At 37.2% G+C, this 17,039-nt stretch overlaps 1 protein-coding gene and 1 long non-coding RNA gene across 10 annotated transcripts in view; one reads left to right on the top strand and one right to left on the bottom strand.

The window, feature by feature from the left end:
* Window positions 1-6,153, bottom strand: part of LOC133100603 (uncharacterized) — a 48,722-nt gene extending 42,569 nt beyond the window's left edge. Inside the window, exon 1 of the long non-coding RNA XR_009702501.1 lies at window positions 5,852-6,153. This is a non-coding gene — a long non-coding RNA (uncharacterized LOC133100603). The remainder of the gene's footprint in view (window positions 1-5,851) is intronic.
* The window catches only part of PTPRQ (protein tyrosine phosphatase receptor type Q), a 258,054-nt gene continuing 246,912 nt past the window's right edge, over window positions 5,898-17,039 (top strand). For 5 of the 9 annotated variants that reach the window (XM_061204869.1, XM_061204868.1, XM_061204865.1 and 2 more), the window contains exons 1-8: window positions 5,898-6,005; window positions 7,428-7,475; window positions 8,795-8,932; window positions 9,356-9,491; window positions 9,969-10,226; window positions 11,826-12,040; window positions 15,443-15,632; window positions 15,740-16,045. In XM_061204869.1, the coding sequence (XP_061060852.1) occupies window positions 7,428-7,475; window positions 8,795-8,932; window positions 9,356-9,491; window positions 9,969-10,226; window positions 11,826-12,040; window positions 15,443-15,632; window positions 15,740-16,045 (1,291 nt within the window). In that variant the 5' untranslated portion in view covers window positions 5,898-6,005. Of the gene's footprint in view, window positions 6,006-6,042; window positions 6,207-6,364; window positions 6,544-7,427; window positions 7,476-8,794; window positions 8,933-9,355; window positions 9,492-9,968; window positions 10,227-11,245; window positions 11,440-11,825; window positions 12,041-15,442; window positions 15,633-15,739; window positions 16,046-17,039 lie in introns of those variants that run through there. The other 4 variants (XM_061204866.1, XM_061204867.1, XM_061204871.1 and 1 more) reach the window with 4 other exon arrangements.

Below are 17,039 nucleotides of genomic sequence, written 5' to 3'. Positions count from 1 at the left end.
TTCAGAAGATTCAAGGAAGAATGTTTTTATGTTGGTCTTTAATTTTTAAGTATGGTTCCATTTAAATCTTAAAACAGTACACTTTTCTACACTCTGGAATGTGACAGATCTTGGCCACTCTAAAGGTTAACACATAGTTTAAAAAACAAAATACAACTGAGCAAATTTTACAGATCTTATTGGCTTATTCAAGGATGCATGAAAGGGGCAGCATCCAATCTAGCAGACAGAAAGGAGCTCCAAGGAGCTGTATAAAATGAAAGGCTTTTACAGGCAGAAGGGATCAGGAATAAGGAAGTTATACTAGACGAAAAAAAGCAGTTGGTTATGACAAGGTCACTTTCCTTTAGGGAATGGCAGGAGTCTATCAGGCAGATTACCTGACTAGTGCTAATCAGGAGATTCCTGATTGGTGTAAGATTCCAGTCAATCTGGGAGAGCTGAAACTGTAATTAAGTCTGATGTGGGGCTTAGCATAAGTGACTCCATTTGGGGCCTGTTGTCTTGTTTTTAACAACATTAAGAAAGATTCTCATGAATATTGCAAAGGACTCTGAAAAAGACTCTTAAGAGTTCAGGGCAAAGCCAAAAGCTTACAGTAATATTATAAATCACGCATGGGTTTTTCCAGAGTGGCATGATTCATGTTAAAATTTCTATTCAGTATTTCCAAAAACGTTTTTAACCTTTATATTGTGGTAAGTACCAAGTGCCACCTAGAAAAGGGAGAGAGTAGAGTTTTATAATATTCCGTCAACAAGTATTTATTCAAAAAATATTTGTAGAGTGCCTACTATATAAGGTATCATGATTGGCTGCACAGGTAATATGAAGATCAATGGGACATAAATTTTACCTTCGGGCAGATTATAGTCTGGTAGAGGTACTAAGATGTCCACAGATATCTATATAAAAAATATAATTCAGTGAACCATCCATTAGAGGCATTAAGTGCCACAGAAGCACAGAGGAGGGGGATATGACTCTTGTTAGGAGTACCCAGGAAAAATTTCATGAAAAAGGTAAAACAGAAGGGAACTTTTAAGGACAAAAACAAAAATGTATGAAGTGAACTGAAAATGTTTCTGGAAGACTTCAATGGGCAGAGTAAGGAATTAGGAAGCCTGAGGAGCCATCAAAGACACTGTGAGTAGGAAATTAACATTATCAGAACTGACTACTTTAGGAAGATTAATCTGAAGACAGTTGAAAATGGATTGAAGTAGGGGAAAAACTAGAGATAGAGAGGCCTGTTTTAGATCAATCTCATAAAAAGAGATGAAGGGATGTCAAATATCTAGATGTGATATTGTGATTTGTATTAGGAAATATATATTTGGTCTTAGTCCTCATTTCTGGCACAGAGCTCCTAAAACCTTTGTAATTTCCTAAGTGGTGAGAGCCATAAAAGTGTCTCTTGTTATGTTAATAAGGTAATTTTGGGGCCTAAGGATGGGAACTGGTTGCCAGGAGAAGCAATCATGTGATTAGATGGTTTGATCTTTCAAGCTGGCCCCCAGCCTCTGGAGGGGGGTGGGGGCTGGAGGTTGAATCAATCACCAGTGGCCAATGATTTAATCAGTCATGCCCATGTAATGAAGCCTCCATAAAACCCAAAAAAGACAGGGTTTGAAGAGCTTCTGGGTTGGTGAACACTTGGTGATTTGGGGAGAATGGCTTGCTCCAAGAGTGTATGGAAACTCCACACCCATTCCCACATACCTTACCTTATTCACCTCTTCAATTCGGCTGTTCCTAAATTATATCCTCTTATAATAAACCGGTAATCTAGTAAACGGGTTTCCTGAGTTCTGTGAGTCGTTCTAGCAAATAAATCGAACCCAAGGAAGGGTTTGTGGCAACCTCCAATCTGTAGCTGGTTGGTCAGAAGCACAGTTAACAACCTGGGCTTGCGACTGGCATCTGGGGGCAGGGGTCAGTCTTGTAGGACTGAACCCTTAACCTGTGGAATCTGATGCTATCTCTGAGTAGATAGTGTCAGATTGAACTGAACTGTAGGACACCCAGCTGGTGTCCCAAGCTTTGCTTGGTGTTATGGAGGTGTCCCCCCCCTTAACACACACACACACACCTCACATGTTGGAATTAGATTCAGGAACCCAAAAGACTAGATGACAGGGAAAGAGGGCCCAGATTGAGATAGTAACAGCAGGAACCAAGAGGAGTAAGTTTATGCACAGAGTCAGAGTATACAACACGTAGCAGCTCCTTCACTAGAACTGAAGCTCCATGAAGGGGAGGACTGATTGCACCTGTTGCTAGTCCTCAGTGCTTAGCACTGTGCTTGCACATCATATGCACTCAGTATTTCTGACTGAATAAATGACTGGAATTTAAATGTGAGGAAGAGGTGGGTATTGTGTTTACTTGTATATTTGCCATGTTTCCACCAGGGATGTGGTTAATGCAGATATGTCCACCCAACTTCTGGTGAAGACAATGGTTACCTTTCATAACAGACACATAAATAAGACCCCAAACAACACATTTCCTAATAGGGAATTCACATTGTAAGATGTTAGTGATCTCCATTATTGCTTAAATGACATTCATTTGTGTTTCTCCATCTGAAAAATAAATTATTTTCCTTGAGAATAAATGCTCTGAAATTGTACTAAATCTACACTTCCCATTTTCTCAAAAGAAAAGATCCATGATTTTCTTGAATCTTTCACTTCATTTCTCTATAACTAAGTTCCTAGGTCAAGAAAAGGGTAAGGCAGGAACAAGGCCATACTATTTGATGGGATAACCCTTCAGGTAGGAGAGCTTTATAGGAAAGCTCCTTGATTAACTTGCTACCAAGTTTATTGACCTAGTGGAGAGACTGATGTAAACTACAGAAGGTGATAGTGTTTTTGATGGCTGCTTATTTAAAATGCAATTGTTTGCACAGCAAATGTATGACAAAAAAAGCCATGCTGAAATATATACACTTTATTTTTTATTTAATTCACTTGATGGATTTTAATTTTATTTTTTAGACCAGTTTCCTGATTTTTCTATCCCCCCAAGTTTTATAACACTGTATAAGTTTAAGGTGTACAGCAAAATGATTTGATATATGTATATATTGTGAGGTGATTACCACAATAAGTTTACTTAACATCCTTGATGGATTTTTAATTTGATCATATTTCTCAAAGACTAAAAGCTAATTCATTGGCAATGAAATCATTTGTGATATATTGCCTTGACACTTTCCACTTTTAAAGACTAAAGATATGTAGGGCCCTCAGGAATTAAAACAACATAAATATAGTTCACATTTATAACTGCTTGAATTAAGACATAGCCTGTGTCATCATGAAGTTCCTAATCCGGCTGAGAATATATATAAATACATAAAAAGTAAATTTTTGTGTTACAATGTAAACAAAGTTCTATAGGAAAACAGAAGTGCAAAGGTTTATGGCCTGTGACTTCACTGAGGGTATAAATTAGGGTGCCAAGGAAGAGGAGAGAGGTGAAGTTGGAAAAGTGAATTTGGCCAGAGGTACATCGTAAGCAACCAAGAGTCAGAAAAGACTTCTAAGTAAGCACCTAAAAAGTAAGCTTTTTTTTGTTTTGTTTTTCAAACCATTCTTATTTATTTATTTAGGCTGCTCTGGGTCTTAGTTGCGGCATGTGGACTCTTAGTTGCAGTATGCAGACTCTTAGTTGCAGCATGCATGTGGGATCTAGTACCAGGGATCAAACCCGGGCCCCCTGCACTGGGAGCGTGGAGTCTTACCCACTGGGCCACCAGGGAAGTCCCAAAGTAAGTTTTTAAGTATGGTCATGTGTGTATTTCAGAAAGATCACACTAGCTAACAGTGTATAGGAGAGACTGGGGATATCAGATAAAGAGACAGTCCAAGTATGAGTTTATTTGCATTAATCCAGTGAACCAATATTAGTTGTCACTCTACTAAGTGTTTACACTTTACTAAGCACTGTTTAAGCTTACTTTTGGCCACAGTCAACTTTTCAGAGAGATGATCAGCTAGTAAACGGAGCCATAGGATCTGAACTGAGTTTCCAACTCTTAAACATGGCACACACTTTCCAGAGAGAAAGATAATTCGGTTTTCAGTTAAGCCCATGACTGTGGGAATAGAGAGGAAGTAATCAACCTAAGAAATATTTTAGAAGGAGAACCAAAGGGATTTTTGAGGACAAATTGGCTTTGAGTAGTGAGGGAAAGGATCTGAGGATGTAGAGTTGGTGATTTTTTTGTTTGGTTGGCTGACCCTCTGCTCAGGAAAGTCTGGGAGAGGGAAGATCATGAATTTAGTTTTGGAAAGATGCTTTTGAGTTGCCTGTGGGGGACATCCATGTGGAAATGGCCAACGCAGACCTGTAAATACTTCTCTGAAGCCCTGGAAAGAAATGAGATCCAAGATGGAACGACTGGGAGTCTGACTATGACTGAAAAACATAAAAGTGAACGAAATAACCCCGACTCATGAAGGGTGAGATAGGATGGGACCTGGGAGTGCTTGCACATGCACCTAGACCAATGTCTTCTAAAGCAACAAAATACATAGAAACTGTAAGGGACTAAAAATAATTGCTTGAATGCACAGATGGGGCTAATATTAACAATAAGATACAAAAAGGCCACAAATCAACTGCCATTTCTGAGGTGCCAAGAGCAAAAGCAGGGTACTGTGCATGAACCCTGCACACAGAACCACCAAAGGGGGTGGGCAGACCACCTAAGCTACCCCTGTGCCAGACCCACCAATCCTCCCTCACCCCCATTTAAGGAACCAGCTCACTCCCTTCCCCCTGCTGGAATGGGCAAGGGCACCTGTCTCTTGTACTCACTCCCTCCAGCTGTAGCAGGACTCCCAGTAAAGCCCAATAAAGCCTTACCTGAATTCTTCGTCCGGCCTCTTACCAATTTCTATTGATCATGAGACAGGCTGGGGCCTGAAACCTGGGATCTGGGACCCTTTGCTGCAGTGCTTGCACCTGGACAAAGGTCTCCTTCCGTAACAAAATACAAAGAAACTATAAGGGACTAAAAATAACTTCCCGCATGCGCAGTTGGGGAAAATTAAGAACAACAACATACACAAAGATCAAAAACCCAACTGCCCCTTCTGAGGAGTCAGGAGCAAAAGCAGGGTACTGGGCATGCACCCTGCACACAGCACCAAGGGGGATGGGCAGACCACCTAAGTCATCCCTGCATCCTGACCCCTAGACCCTCACCCTATATGAGGAACCAGCTCACGCACCCCACCCCCCAAGGGAGCGAGCAAGGACACCTGTTACTTGATTTCGCGCCTTCCTGCTGAAACAATAAAGCCTTGCCTGAAAGTCTTATCTGGCCTCTCATCAAATTCTATTGATTAAGGAGTCCAAGAACCCTGGCCTGTAACAAACATAGAGTCCAAAGACCCTAGTGGTAAAAAAGGCACCATGGGTCAAGTCAATTTTTAAGTTGCAAATGTCAAGGATGATGTGGACTTAAGAAGACAGAAGAACCATGTGAGGGTGATGTCAGGGAAGCTAACTGAGAAGATCTCAGGATGGAGGAAAGGTTCAGTCAAGTCTGTCAAACACTACAAAAAACAAACAAGTAAGCAGACCACACAACTGTTACCAATGAAAGAAAGCGGCTTCATACACAGCCACATTGGATGAACTTAACTCAAAACTGGGCCCAGCCAAGATTCTTCGCAGCCACGGCGGTCGACTTCTGTTTCTCCTAAGAGGCCAATTTGAGTCCTCCTTCATCGCCCTACCCTTTCCTCCCTTCTTGCATGTACTGTAATTCTCCTCCACATATCAATGTTTGGGCACTTGCCTCCCACTCCTCTCCCTTCCCGCAGCTTACCGTTTCCATGGAGACCTTCACTTAATTAACCCCGCGGAGAGAACAGGGCCTTGCTGGCGGGAACGAAATCCACCAGAACAGCTGCGGGAAGAGCTGGAGCGGAGCGGAGGCTTGCTGAGAGGGGCCGGGAGGAGAAGCGTGGAGCAGCCGCGAGGTGGGGGCGATGGCGAGCTCCTTCCCCTGCCCCCACCCCGTCCCGACCCCGTCACCCCGGCGCAACACGCGGCGCACGAAACTTGGAAAGTGCTGGCTGCGCGGCTGGGGTCAGGGTCTGGCAGTGTCAGGGGGGGCTGCGCGGGGCACCCGGCACCCACAGGCTTCCTCCACTGAGCACCCGTCGCGCTTCGGCTTCCAGGTCCCTGGTCTTTTTCCTTTCCCCACCAGTCTAACCATTCTTAAAACCGCCGCCCTTTTCTTTCAACTCTGTTCTTTTCTCCATTGGTCAAAAGTTTGGGACTATATCTAAAACCGCGCGGCCGGGGCCAGTTGCTCTCTTTTTACACTTTGGGAGCAAACCCTGACTGAGAGCTGTATTTGAACGGGGATTTGGACTTCAACAGGCAGCAAGGAGCGATCTTTCCACTTCGGCGTTCTTATTATGCAGCACCCAAACCTTCGAAATTCTACCTGACAGCTTAGATTTGGGGGAAAAAATTAATACCCCAACCCCGCGAATGGAACGCTTTTAACAGGTTGCTGAGAATAAAGAACAGGGTTAAAGCTTTGCAGTTTTGTGGGGGAGTCTGTGGATTGAATGATTAGGTATTTCTTTTTAACTGGGTTGCATTTTATCCGAGGTGAACACCTGCTTAAGGAGACCTACAGAGGATTTTGTAGGAAGAAACCTGCTTTAGAGTGGGCTTTAGAGAGCTTTAAAATTGATCCTGGGGACCTGTTTACTATTAAAATGATATTTTTCAGGTTCAGAAATATGTATTTTAAAAAAAATAGAGGTGTTTATTTTTTCCTTTATACCTTAAGTTGAACGTGACAGTTCCTAAGTCCCCAGGGACTCAAGGTTCCTGGGAAAAGTTATACAAGCTTTTTGGATCAATGCATTTTAAAAATAAATTCAGTTGAAACGAATGTCGAATGTTTTTTCCATTTAAGTTTCAGTTTCATCCACTGTATTTGAAATATTTTTCATAATGATGGTATAATTTTAAAATGTGAGGAATTACTTCCAACAAAGTAGCAGTGTGTAGGTGTTCTAGATTTTCATCCATTAAGCTTAAATAGTTTCACACAATGCAATGTTAATTCTGTGTAATTGCCTGATAATTCATTTTATTGCTAACATCTCCTTTATATTTAATTATAGCAGCTTCTAGAAGCAAATTGTTTTGCTATTTGTTATTAGTTGAAAAGTACTGATGTTTCCAGTTTTATTGGGTGGACGATATTGTGAAGCACCTACTTATTAATGCCTTCACATTCGGTTGGATGAGCAGTCTAAATTGAAAAGACATGACATTAAAGTGATAGACGCACACACAACCTAAAGAATTTCCAATAGTTTAGTTTTGAAACTAAAAATATACATGTTTAATTGAGCTGAATATACTTTATTTTCCAGATGGAGAAATCAATTATTCTACTGCTCTGGATACAATATGTTTTTAAGGTAAGACATTTTTGAATGTACTCTTTTTGGGATAATTAATGGGCAAGATGCTATTGCATTGAGTCTATCAATTTTGGAATATAAAGGGTATGTTGAAGACAAGTAACACTAAATATTAGATTTAGTACCTAAGAAAAGGTTTCTTTGCTAGGTGCTGCACAAATATATGCATATTGGTGGCAGCTGTTTTCACTGCTTGCAAATTGTTTTGGGGGATGATCAGTGCAGAGGGAGAGAGATCAGAATTTGGTAGAAGACAAAGTATAGTGAGGCATTTTAAAGTTGTTTTTGGTAGGAATTTTGATGAATGTATCATTCTCTTGGGAGCTGAATTATTTTTTTGTCATCTAAGGAACATAAAGGGTCTCTGATAATGTGGTCTGGCTATTTTGCCTCAGTTGCTAACATTTTCTTTACCTACAAACGAACCAAGGTTTTAAAATAATTCAGAGTCAAACATTTTGCACTCAAACTTATTTTCATTCTAAGTGCTTTGTCAAGAATCCATTATCATCAAGGTACACAGTTTGACATGCTAAGAGGGTGTGCTGTGACTTTGTTTCTTCCTTCTCCCTGACCCCAGGATCCTGGTGATTCCTAGTTTGAGAGATATGCATCTAAAATTTGCCTGCTCTTATTTTACTTGCCTTTCTTTTTTTTTAAATTTATATTGGAGTATAGTTGATTTACAGTGTTGTGTTAGTTTCTGCTGTACAGCAAAGTGAATTGGTTGTACATATACATGTATCCACTCTTCTTTAGATTCTTTTCCCGTATAGGTCATTACAGAGCATTGAGTAGAGTTCCCTGTGCTACACAGTAGGTCCTTATTAGTTATCTATTTTATATGTGGGAGTGTGTACAGGTCAATCCCAATCTCCTAATTTATCCCTTCCCCACCTTTCCTCCCTAGTAACCATAAATTTGTTTTCTACATCTGTGACTCTATTTCTGTTTTGTAAATAAGTTCATTTGTATCATTTTTTTGGATTCCACATATAAGCGATACCATATGATATTTGTCTTTCTTTGACTTACTGCACTTAGTATGATAATATCTAGGTCCATCCATGTTGCTGCAAATGGCATTATTTCATTCTTTTTTATGTTTACTTGCCTTTCTTAAGTTATTTCCTGAACTATGCTTATAAATAGAGTATCCAATGGATGTTATTTAATTTATGTGTAGAAATCAATGTTACTGAAATATTTTTCAATCATAATTTGGTATATTTTAGGTTTCATTTTTTGTAAATTTGCTTATAAAAAATAACAAAAAAGACATTTTTATTTACCGTTACTTTTCTTTCCCATTTCAGATCTCAGAAAGTTTCCATTATATACCAAAGAATAAACAAGCAACAACAATTTTTATTGAATGGGATGAATTTCCTAAGGGAGGAAGTCCTGAATTTTATTTTTTAAAATACCAACTTGTTAATAATTTTGCTCAAAAAGTAAGGCATCTTTTATTTTTTGGCTCTGATAAAAGTGAGCATAGTGTAAATTTGTTGTAACTGAATGCCACATCATAAACAGGAATTTAATAGTCATTGCAATATCTTACTTTAATTTTACTAATATATAAAATGCTAGCATTATATGAAATATCTTCAATAACTAGTTGATCAAAATAATATTTGACTGTTTCATCATCGGAATGGTTATGTATTTTCCTTTTTAGAATTTATGTACTACACAGAGAGCAACTATTTAAAAGGTAATATTTTATGTAAAAATAAATAGTTTACATATGTTTGCATTCCATATTGGAAAAACTGCTTTTTATGAAGATGTAGAGAAGTCAAACCTCTAATTATAATGCATCTTACAAAGAGTTAATAAACATTTCTTAAGCAGATGAATCTCATTATTTACAGAATGTGAAAAGGATTCTCGCAGACCCACAAAAGCTTCCAAAATCAATAATAACACTAGAAGAAAGTGAAGACTGTCACATCATTATACAGTCCATAAAATATGGACAAATTTTAAGTGAAAAGTCATTTCAAACCCGTAAGTAATATGTATGTGTTGTTCAGCTATCGTACCTAATTATAAAAGGGAAAATTTTTTATTACCAGATCATTTGAATTTTACAGTGATTAATAGATATACAATGGTAATTAAAAATCACATCCCGATAGTATTTTGTTTTTTGATTATAATTTAAATTTCAAAATTTAAAGGAAATTGTAAACTAAAGTAAGAATATGATTTTCAGTTTTGACATTTAATGTGTGCTAATATGAATAGATAGGTATAGTGGAGATATTACATATAATCCAGATTATTCTTAAAAATCCTATAATGTGGATTGTAATCTAATTCATTCATTCTAAGCAGAGTGCAAGAAACTCCCATATAATCTAGAAAAGGTTTTATAGTTAGGTAATATTTTCCCATCATGGTGAATCTTTTGTAATTCAATATCCTTTGTGTTTCATTCAGTTTTATTTGAAACCATGCTAATTATTCTCCCTGATCTTTTAGGTGGAATATCAACTAGAAATATTAAAACAATAGCAACAAGTACGAGTGTTTCTTTTAACTGGAGTGTTCTGTCTTCCAATGACACTTTAGTGTCAATATCGCTTAATAATTCTTCACAAATTATGCAAAATAATGTCATGTTTTATGAGTGGGATGATTTGAAACCTGCCACCTTATATGTTTTTACATTTGAATTTAAACAATTGCATTTGGATTTTATAAATATATTTCAGAGAAGGAATGTTCAAATTGAAACAGGTATGTAGATATTTATTATTAACTTATATATTTATTATATATTTTGTAGATAACTTGGCAGCTTTTAAAAAGCGATTCAGCCAAGTATTAACCACTGTACACTGCTTGTAAATGAATTAGCATAGTCCTCTTTTTCTTACTATATTATTCTGATATTTGACTGATTTACTGAACAAGCTGGATTTAGCAGGGTAAAGGTAAGAACCAACTTTTTCTTCCACCACTTCTTTTAAACTGAACCAAGTGGGTTCTCTTTTCTTTAACTCTGGCAATGATTCATATAGATTCCATGGCTTTTTTGGTGACTTCAATATATCAATGAACATTCTCATTTTCAGATATTAAAAGATCATTAAAATCTAGTATAAAAATATAAATCTTTCATCAGCATACCCAGAATGCAATGGACCCTCATATATAATAAAAAGTGAAAAGTATAGCTCAGCAGACTTAGAGAGCTAACTCGTTTGGTCTCAAGTTATTTTTTAGAAACATAGCATCAAATTGTATGCTATGGAATTTAGAGATATTCTAGTCCAGAGTCGTTGGTTTATGGTATGTCAATGGACTGTTATCTCCAAAAAGAAAGTTGTTTTAAGAAACTGAGTCAAATAAATCTCTCTTTACTGAAGGAAAAAAATATATATATATAAATCCTTCATCCTATTTAAAGTTTCTCCATTACTCATCCCTGATCAGACCTGACCCAAATTTGGAATACTGCAAGGGGGAGGTGAATGTGTTCAATATTTTGGTGTTTTCCTATTTCCTATTCCTTCCCTCATACAGTAGGAAAAGATATGAGAAGCAGACAGAGTCATAGACGGCTAGTGGGGGCAGTGCACTTTCTGTGATGGGCTAAGAGTCCCATTTTAATACCCTCTATAGGAATAATCAATGAACTGCAATATTTTTTATAATATTTTGGTAATAAAAAGACAATAAGGTATTTAAGCATTCCCTCTCCCCATTCTTCTTTTTCCCCTATGAAAAAAAAGACAACATCTTCTTACATCTTCCTGATATGTTGGGTTGGGCACTGATGAAGCATAAGCATGAGCTGAAGTACAGTTTCTACTCTGAACAGGCTAATATTTTCCTGTCTTTCTATGATGTGTAATCTTGGAGAAAAAGGCTAAGTGGCTGGCCATTCAGTTTTTTCTGGAAGGTGAACCCATTTGAAGTCAAGTAACAGAGAGCAGATTCTAAGCAAGTATGATGTCTAGTTCTCTAAATTAAAAAGAAGCCTGAAATATACTTTAAAAGTTCTCTACCAGTGCAAGAGTAAGGGAAAGGAAAGGTAACTTAAAGTAATTTAGAAAGAAAAACATCTGTGGTTTTGTGTTAAGTTATAATTGGATGATAATTCTGCATAATTATTTCTTACAGCTACTTAAAACTGTTTTAGTTGGTGGTAATTCATTTACTACTTGAATAATGACAGCTTTAGCACTTTTATTGGTTTGGGAGAAACATAGGGAAAGTGCACAGTTAATACTATGAGGTTTTCACAGTTAACTTATGTAGATGTTAAGAAATGTAATTATGAAATGCTATATTGCTGAATCCATCTTTAACAAAGCATTTTTCTTTTGGTAGGTTCATGTTCACAAGGATGGGTAGCATTAAAAAATAACTGTTATAGAATTAGCAAAGAGAATAAGCCATGGAATATAGCCCAGCAACATTGTAAGTTATCTTTAATTTCTGCACACCTTGTGGATATAAAAAATGAAGAGGAAAAAAAATTTATGTTTTCACATCTCAGGTCAAAGAATCAAATAATAATATGGACTGGTCTTAATGATTTGAAGGTCAGTAGATATAAAGAAATATGTATATTGTGATAAAACTGTTTTATCTATATTCATTGATTCATTGATTCCTTCTTACTTTCATTCATTCAGTAAGTATTTATTGAGTACTTCTTTTTTTTTAAAGATGTTTTTTGATGTGGACCATTTTTTAAAGTCTTTATTGAATTTGTTACAACATAGCTTCTGTTTTATGTTTTGGTTTTTTGGCCACGAGGCACGTGGAGTCTTACCTCCCCGACCAGGGATCAAACCCACACCCCCTGGACCGCTAGGGAAGTCCCATTTTTGAGTACTTCTTATAAGCCAGACACTATTTCTCTTTTTATTTTTCCAATCTCTCTCTGTTTTAGAGTAGTCATCGGTTCACAGAAAAATTGAGGGGAAGGTACAGAGGTTTCCCATATACCTCCTGCCCCCAGGCATGCACAGCCCCCCATTAGTGACCTCCTCCACCAGAGTAGTAACCTGTTAGAACCCCTGGACCTACACTGGTACGTCATTATAGCCCAAAGTCTAAGGTTTACATGATGCTGCACTCTTGGTGGTGTTCATTCTGTGGGTTTGGACAAATATAAAATAATATGTATCCATCATTTTGGTATGGTACAGAATATTTTCACTGCCCTAAGAATCCTCTGTACCGTGTCTGTTCATTCCTTCCCCACCTCCTTCAATCTCTTTTGTAGGCATTTATTTCTTTACCTAATTTCTCTTTCATTTTGGTCTTTCCCAGACCCCTCTTAAATTCATTTGATTGATCTTATCTATTTCTTCACTTAATTTACTACCTAAACCAGTTAGTCTCAAATGTTTATCTAGTCCACTTTCCTCTTATGACTACCAGACACCTGTCTAATTTTCCTCTACTTATCCCTTTTGGAATTTTCCACGGACACTTCAACATGGCTAAAACTGACTTGTTACCTCCTTCCCGTCAAACCTGCTCCACTTCCTCTATTTCTCATCTCTGTGAACAATACCATAATATGGACCCCAAAACATGGAGGTCTTCATTTTATTTCTTTCACTGTAGACATCCAGGTTTATGAAGTTCAGTTTCACTAAGAGAGATACAGAAAGATCTGAAGATTTTAGTCAATACCAGTGAAATAAGGAATGTGTGACATTTTTCTCCCCAAATTCCTAATACAATGGAATAGCTAATGAAATCTCATTTTGGTGAACGTTTCGTAGGAAAACTTGAGACCTAACACAATTATCTGTCTAGTCTGTGTTTTCTTCTTGATGATCCATTTACTTTTATTTCCTGCCATTCAAAAATAAATCTGTTCTCCATGAGATATGCTGATCTCTAGTGACCCAAGGCAAATTCTCTCAGTTTGATACCAGGTTTTCTTTGGAACTTTACATAAGCTTGGGAGAAACTATTGGCAATCTTTGATTGCATTTTCATCATCCTCTTAATGAGCTTCCTTTATCTTTTAATAGGAAGCGAATGAAATTCTAATAAAGATTCATCAAACCACAGTTCATCTCAGAAGTCCCCCTCCCAGAGTGCCAGTGTCTTTGCAAGTAGGCCAGTTAGTGTATATATAGTTGTTTCCTGCTGTTAGTTATGGTGGTTATAAATTGTTTAAATTAGAATGTTCTCTTCCAATAGTTATGGTTCCTGGTTTCTGTTATAAAGTTAGGTCACATGGTCATGACAGTTAAAGTGAGGCTCTCAAGGCATCCTCGTGGTTGCTATGAATTTTTCTAAGGTGTCTAAGATACAGACTCTGCTTCAAGATACTTAAAAATAATTTGGGAAGCAAATGAAACATCAAAGTAACTATTAAAAAAAAAAACTTCCTTTGTAGTAATAACTGAGTCCTATAGTGTCTCCTAAGTGCTAAGCGCAATTCTATGTGATTTACTTGTATGACGTAAGAGGAAATTGGGGCACATGTGGATAGGCATCAGAGTCTGATCTTAACCACTGTACTCCACGACCTCTGCATGAAGCTGGTCTCTTGAGGTTGACATCAGAGTTAGCTGCTGGGTCTTAATCCTTGTGGTAGATTAAGAAAGTAATCACCCCTTTAAGTAAACCCGTGCTGAGTAAGTGTGAATTTGTTATTGGATGTCAAGGATAAAGACTGTCTTACTCATCATTGCATTCCCAGCTTCCAGTTGGGATCTTGCCACTCAGTAGGAACTTAATGAATGAAAGATTAATAGTTTCTTTATTCTACTTTGGGAGGGTTACATAGGTAAATCTCACTGAGTTCTCACAACAACCTAATGAGATAGGCAGTATCATTATTCTCATTTTATAGATAAGGAAAATGAACTCAGAAAGATCCTGGGTCACATAGCTAATAAATAGCCATGCCAGGCCTTGAACCTGTATCTGTTTGACCAACCCTCATGCCCTAATCACTTGACCGTACTGCCTCTGAGCCTCTGTCTGTTTTCAAAATGGCAGTACAGTATATGCAATAAAGCAGACTCTTTGAGGAAACGATACTCCTCCATTCTATTTGGTGAAATTGGAATGTACTGTTTTAAAATCTCTTTAGGAGGGAGCAGGTCTCTTTAGTCCTCACCCAAGCAACTAGCTTGGCACCATGCTTGATGTTGGGGATAGTGTCATAATCACAATACAGACATAGTCTCTGTTTCACCGAGCTCATTATAAGAATTATATTTGTTTTTGAGGTGCTGTTATGTGCCTGGCGTTTTACATATGTATTTTCTAAACCTGTTGAGAGAGGTCTTCTCTAAACCATGCAGAGTAGTCATGATTAGTTCCATTGCATAGGTGAAAACATTTCATTTCTAAGAGGTTAGAAGTTATCTGGGAGTAGATAGTAAGTGGCAGAAATACTGATTAGAATCCAGATATATCTTTGAAGCTTCTATTTTTCCTACTCAAGGAGAGTAGCCATGTGACTATCTAAAGATAGATTCATTACCTGTGAGAGTTGAGGTTGATGATATTCACCAGTGGCATCCTTAGTAGAAAGGTAACAACAACCTCTTCTGATGCTTAAGACTTACTTGTTGACTTGAAACAAAATAACTAACATCTAAGGAATAACGGGTCTGTGCCTGGCATTGTGTTGAGCCCTTCACATGCTGCACTGACTGTGATCCTCACAACAACTTAGATGTAGGTTCTATCATTATACCCATTTTATAGATGAGAAAATAGAGGTTTAATGAGAAATTTAGCAATTCTGAAGACATGGCTAATGAGTGAATGCAAATGAACTCTGTCTGCAGCTCAGAATCTTTATCATGAAGGAAATCCACATAAAAATGTGAAACTGGTTGATGATTTAACAGTCTTAGAAAATGTTATAATATAGATGTGTCTAATAAAAATCTTATACACATATTTGAAGACATGACACTTTTCCTTTAAATTGGCTTAATTTGTACATCTTATTACAGAAAGAAGGTCATCTCACATGGACAGATGGATCATCTTTTGGTCTTAAGAAAAATGAAATTTTTTCTTTTCCACTGCTACCCAAGAATGAAACAGATTGCTACATTTTACAGCAAAATGCAACTGGATCAAACTATTTCTTTACAAGATTTTTCTGTTATGTTCCCTTGCCATATATTTGTGAATATGAATGTAATTATTTTATTAGTATTCTTATATTCACACATCTTACTCTTTTATTACTTTAAAGACAGAATTATAATTTCTAATAAAAATAATTCTCCTTTATATTTTTTCAGCACCTTCTCCACAGGAGAACCTTTTATTTTATGTAAAGGATGTTGGAACAACTGAGGTTGTATTTAGTTGGAATAATTTGAGTGGTTGGAATAATTTGAATAAGTGGCTGAAACTGGGGTATAAAATTATCATTAAATATTATTTAGATTATACAGAAGAACAACATTTTGAAAGCGTGCCCCCAAATACTACAGAAAAAGCAATTACCCAACTGTCTCCTGGCCGTGTTTACAGATTTTTATTCTCTGCAATAAGTGAATGGGAGGCAAAGACTACTTTAAGTCCAGTATTCATTGTTGAAACATGTAAGTTACAAGACATCTGAAAGTATAATTTTTCAAATATTTAATATCATCATTAGCACATAATTCCTGAGGGTCTGCTATTTTCTCATAACATTCTGGGAAATCTCTAACCATTTTAGGTTACAATGAATCTGTTTATGTGTTTGGCTTTCCTATTAAATTAAACACCCAGAAGGACAGGAACTGTATCTTATTTGTTTTATAGTACCAACTAGACTGGTGTCCAGTTCATAGTAGATAATCAGTAAATTTGGGGGAAGCTGAATTTTCGATATGTGCCAATAGCAGGAGATAAACAGACATGCATCCCAGACTTTAAGGGACTTACAATGGAGAGAATTAGTAAGGAATAAAATTAAATGCAAATAAAACTGTATAGAAAAATATAATTACCTAAATTCCCATTCAGTGGTACATTTGATAAATGCTTTCTAGAATTCAGAAGGTGGGTGACGGGAAGACTCGTGGAAAGGAGAGGCTTAGATTCACACTTGAAGGAAGAAAAGCACGTTTTGAGCAAAAGTGTGGAGATAGGAATTTGTAGGAAAAGAACAGTGTGGATTGACTGGAGATCCTCAGGCATGAGGGTGAAATCAGTTTGACTGGTAGGTGGTGTCAGATTTGGGCATGCCAGGGGTCTCTGTCTTAGATGGTTGGACTTGACCTTAGAAACAAAGGAAATCCATGAAGACTATAGTTTCTAAGACTTGTTTTACCTTTTACAAACACTTTTAATGCATTCTTTCCCCTTTTGCCTTTTACAAGCAGTTTTAATGCATTATTTCACAGTCTTTATCTCAACCTTTGGAGTAGCTATATAGAAATGAAAAAACTGAGCTTCAGAAAGGTTAAGTAAACTGACTAGGCTAACATGCTTTGTTAAGCCACACAGGAGTCCAGAAACCCAGATGGTCTTGTTTTAACTCTCCAGCTATTGCTTCTAAAGAAAGAATCAAAAAGAATGTGTGTGCATATCTGTGAGTTGGGAGGGTAG

Source organism: Eubalaena glacialis, chromosome 11 (genome assembly GCF_028564815.1).
Source record: "Eubalaena glacialis isolate mEubGla1 chromosome 11, mEubGla1.1.hap2.+ XY, whole genome shotgun sequence".
NCBI classification, from domain to species: Eukaryota; Metazoa; Chordata; class Mammalia; order Artiodactyla; family Balaenidae; genus Eubalaena; species Eubalaena glacialis.
This window is presented reverse-complemented; position numbering and strand designations above follow the sequence as displayed.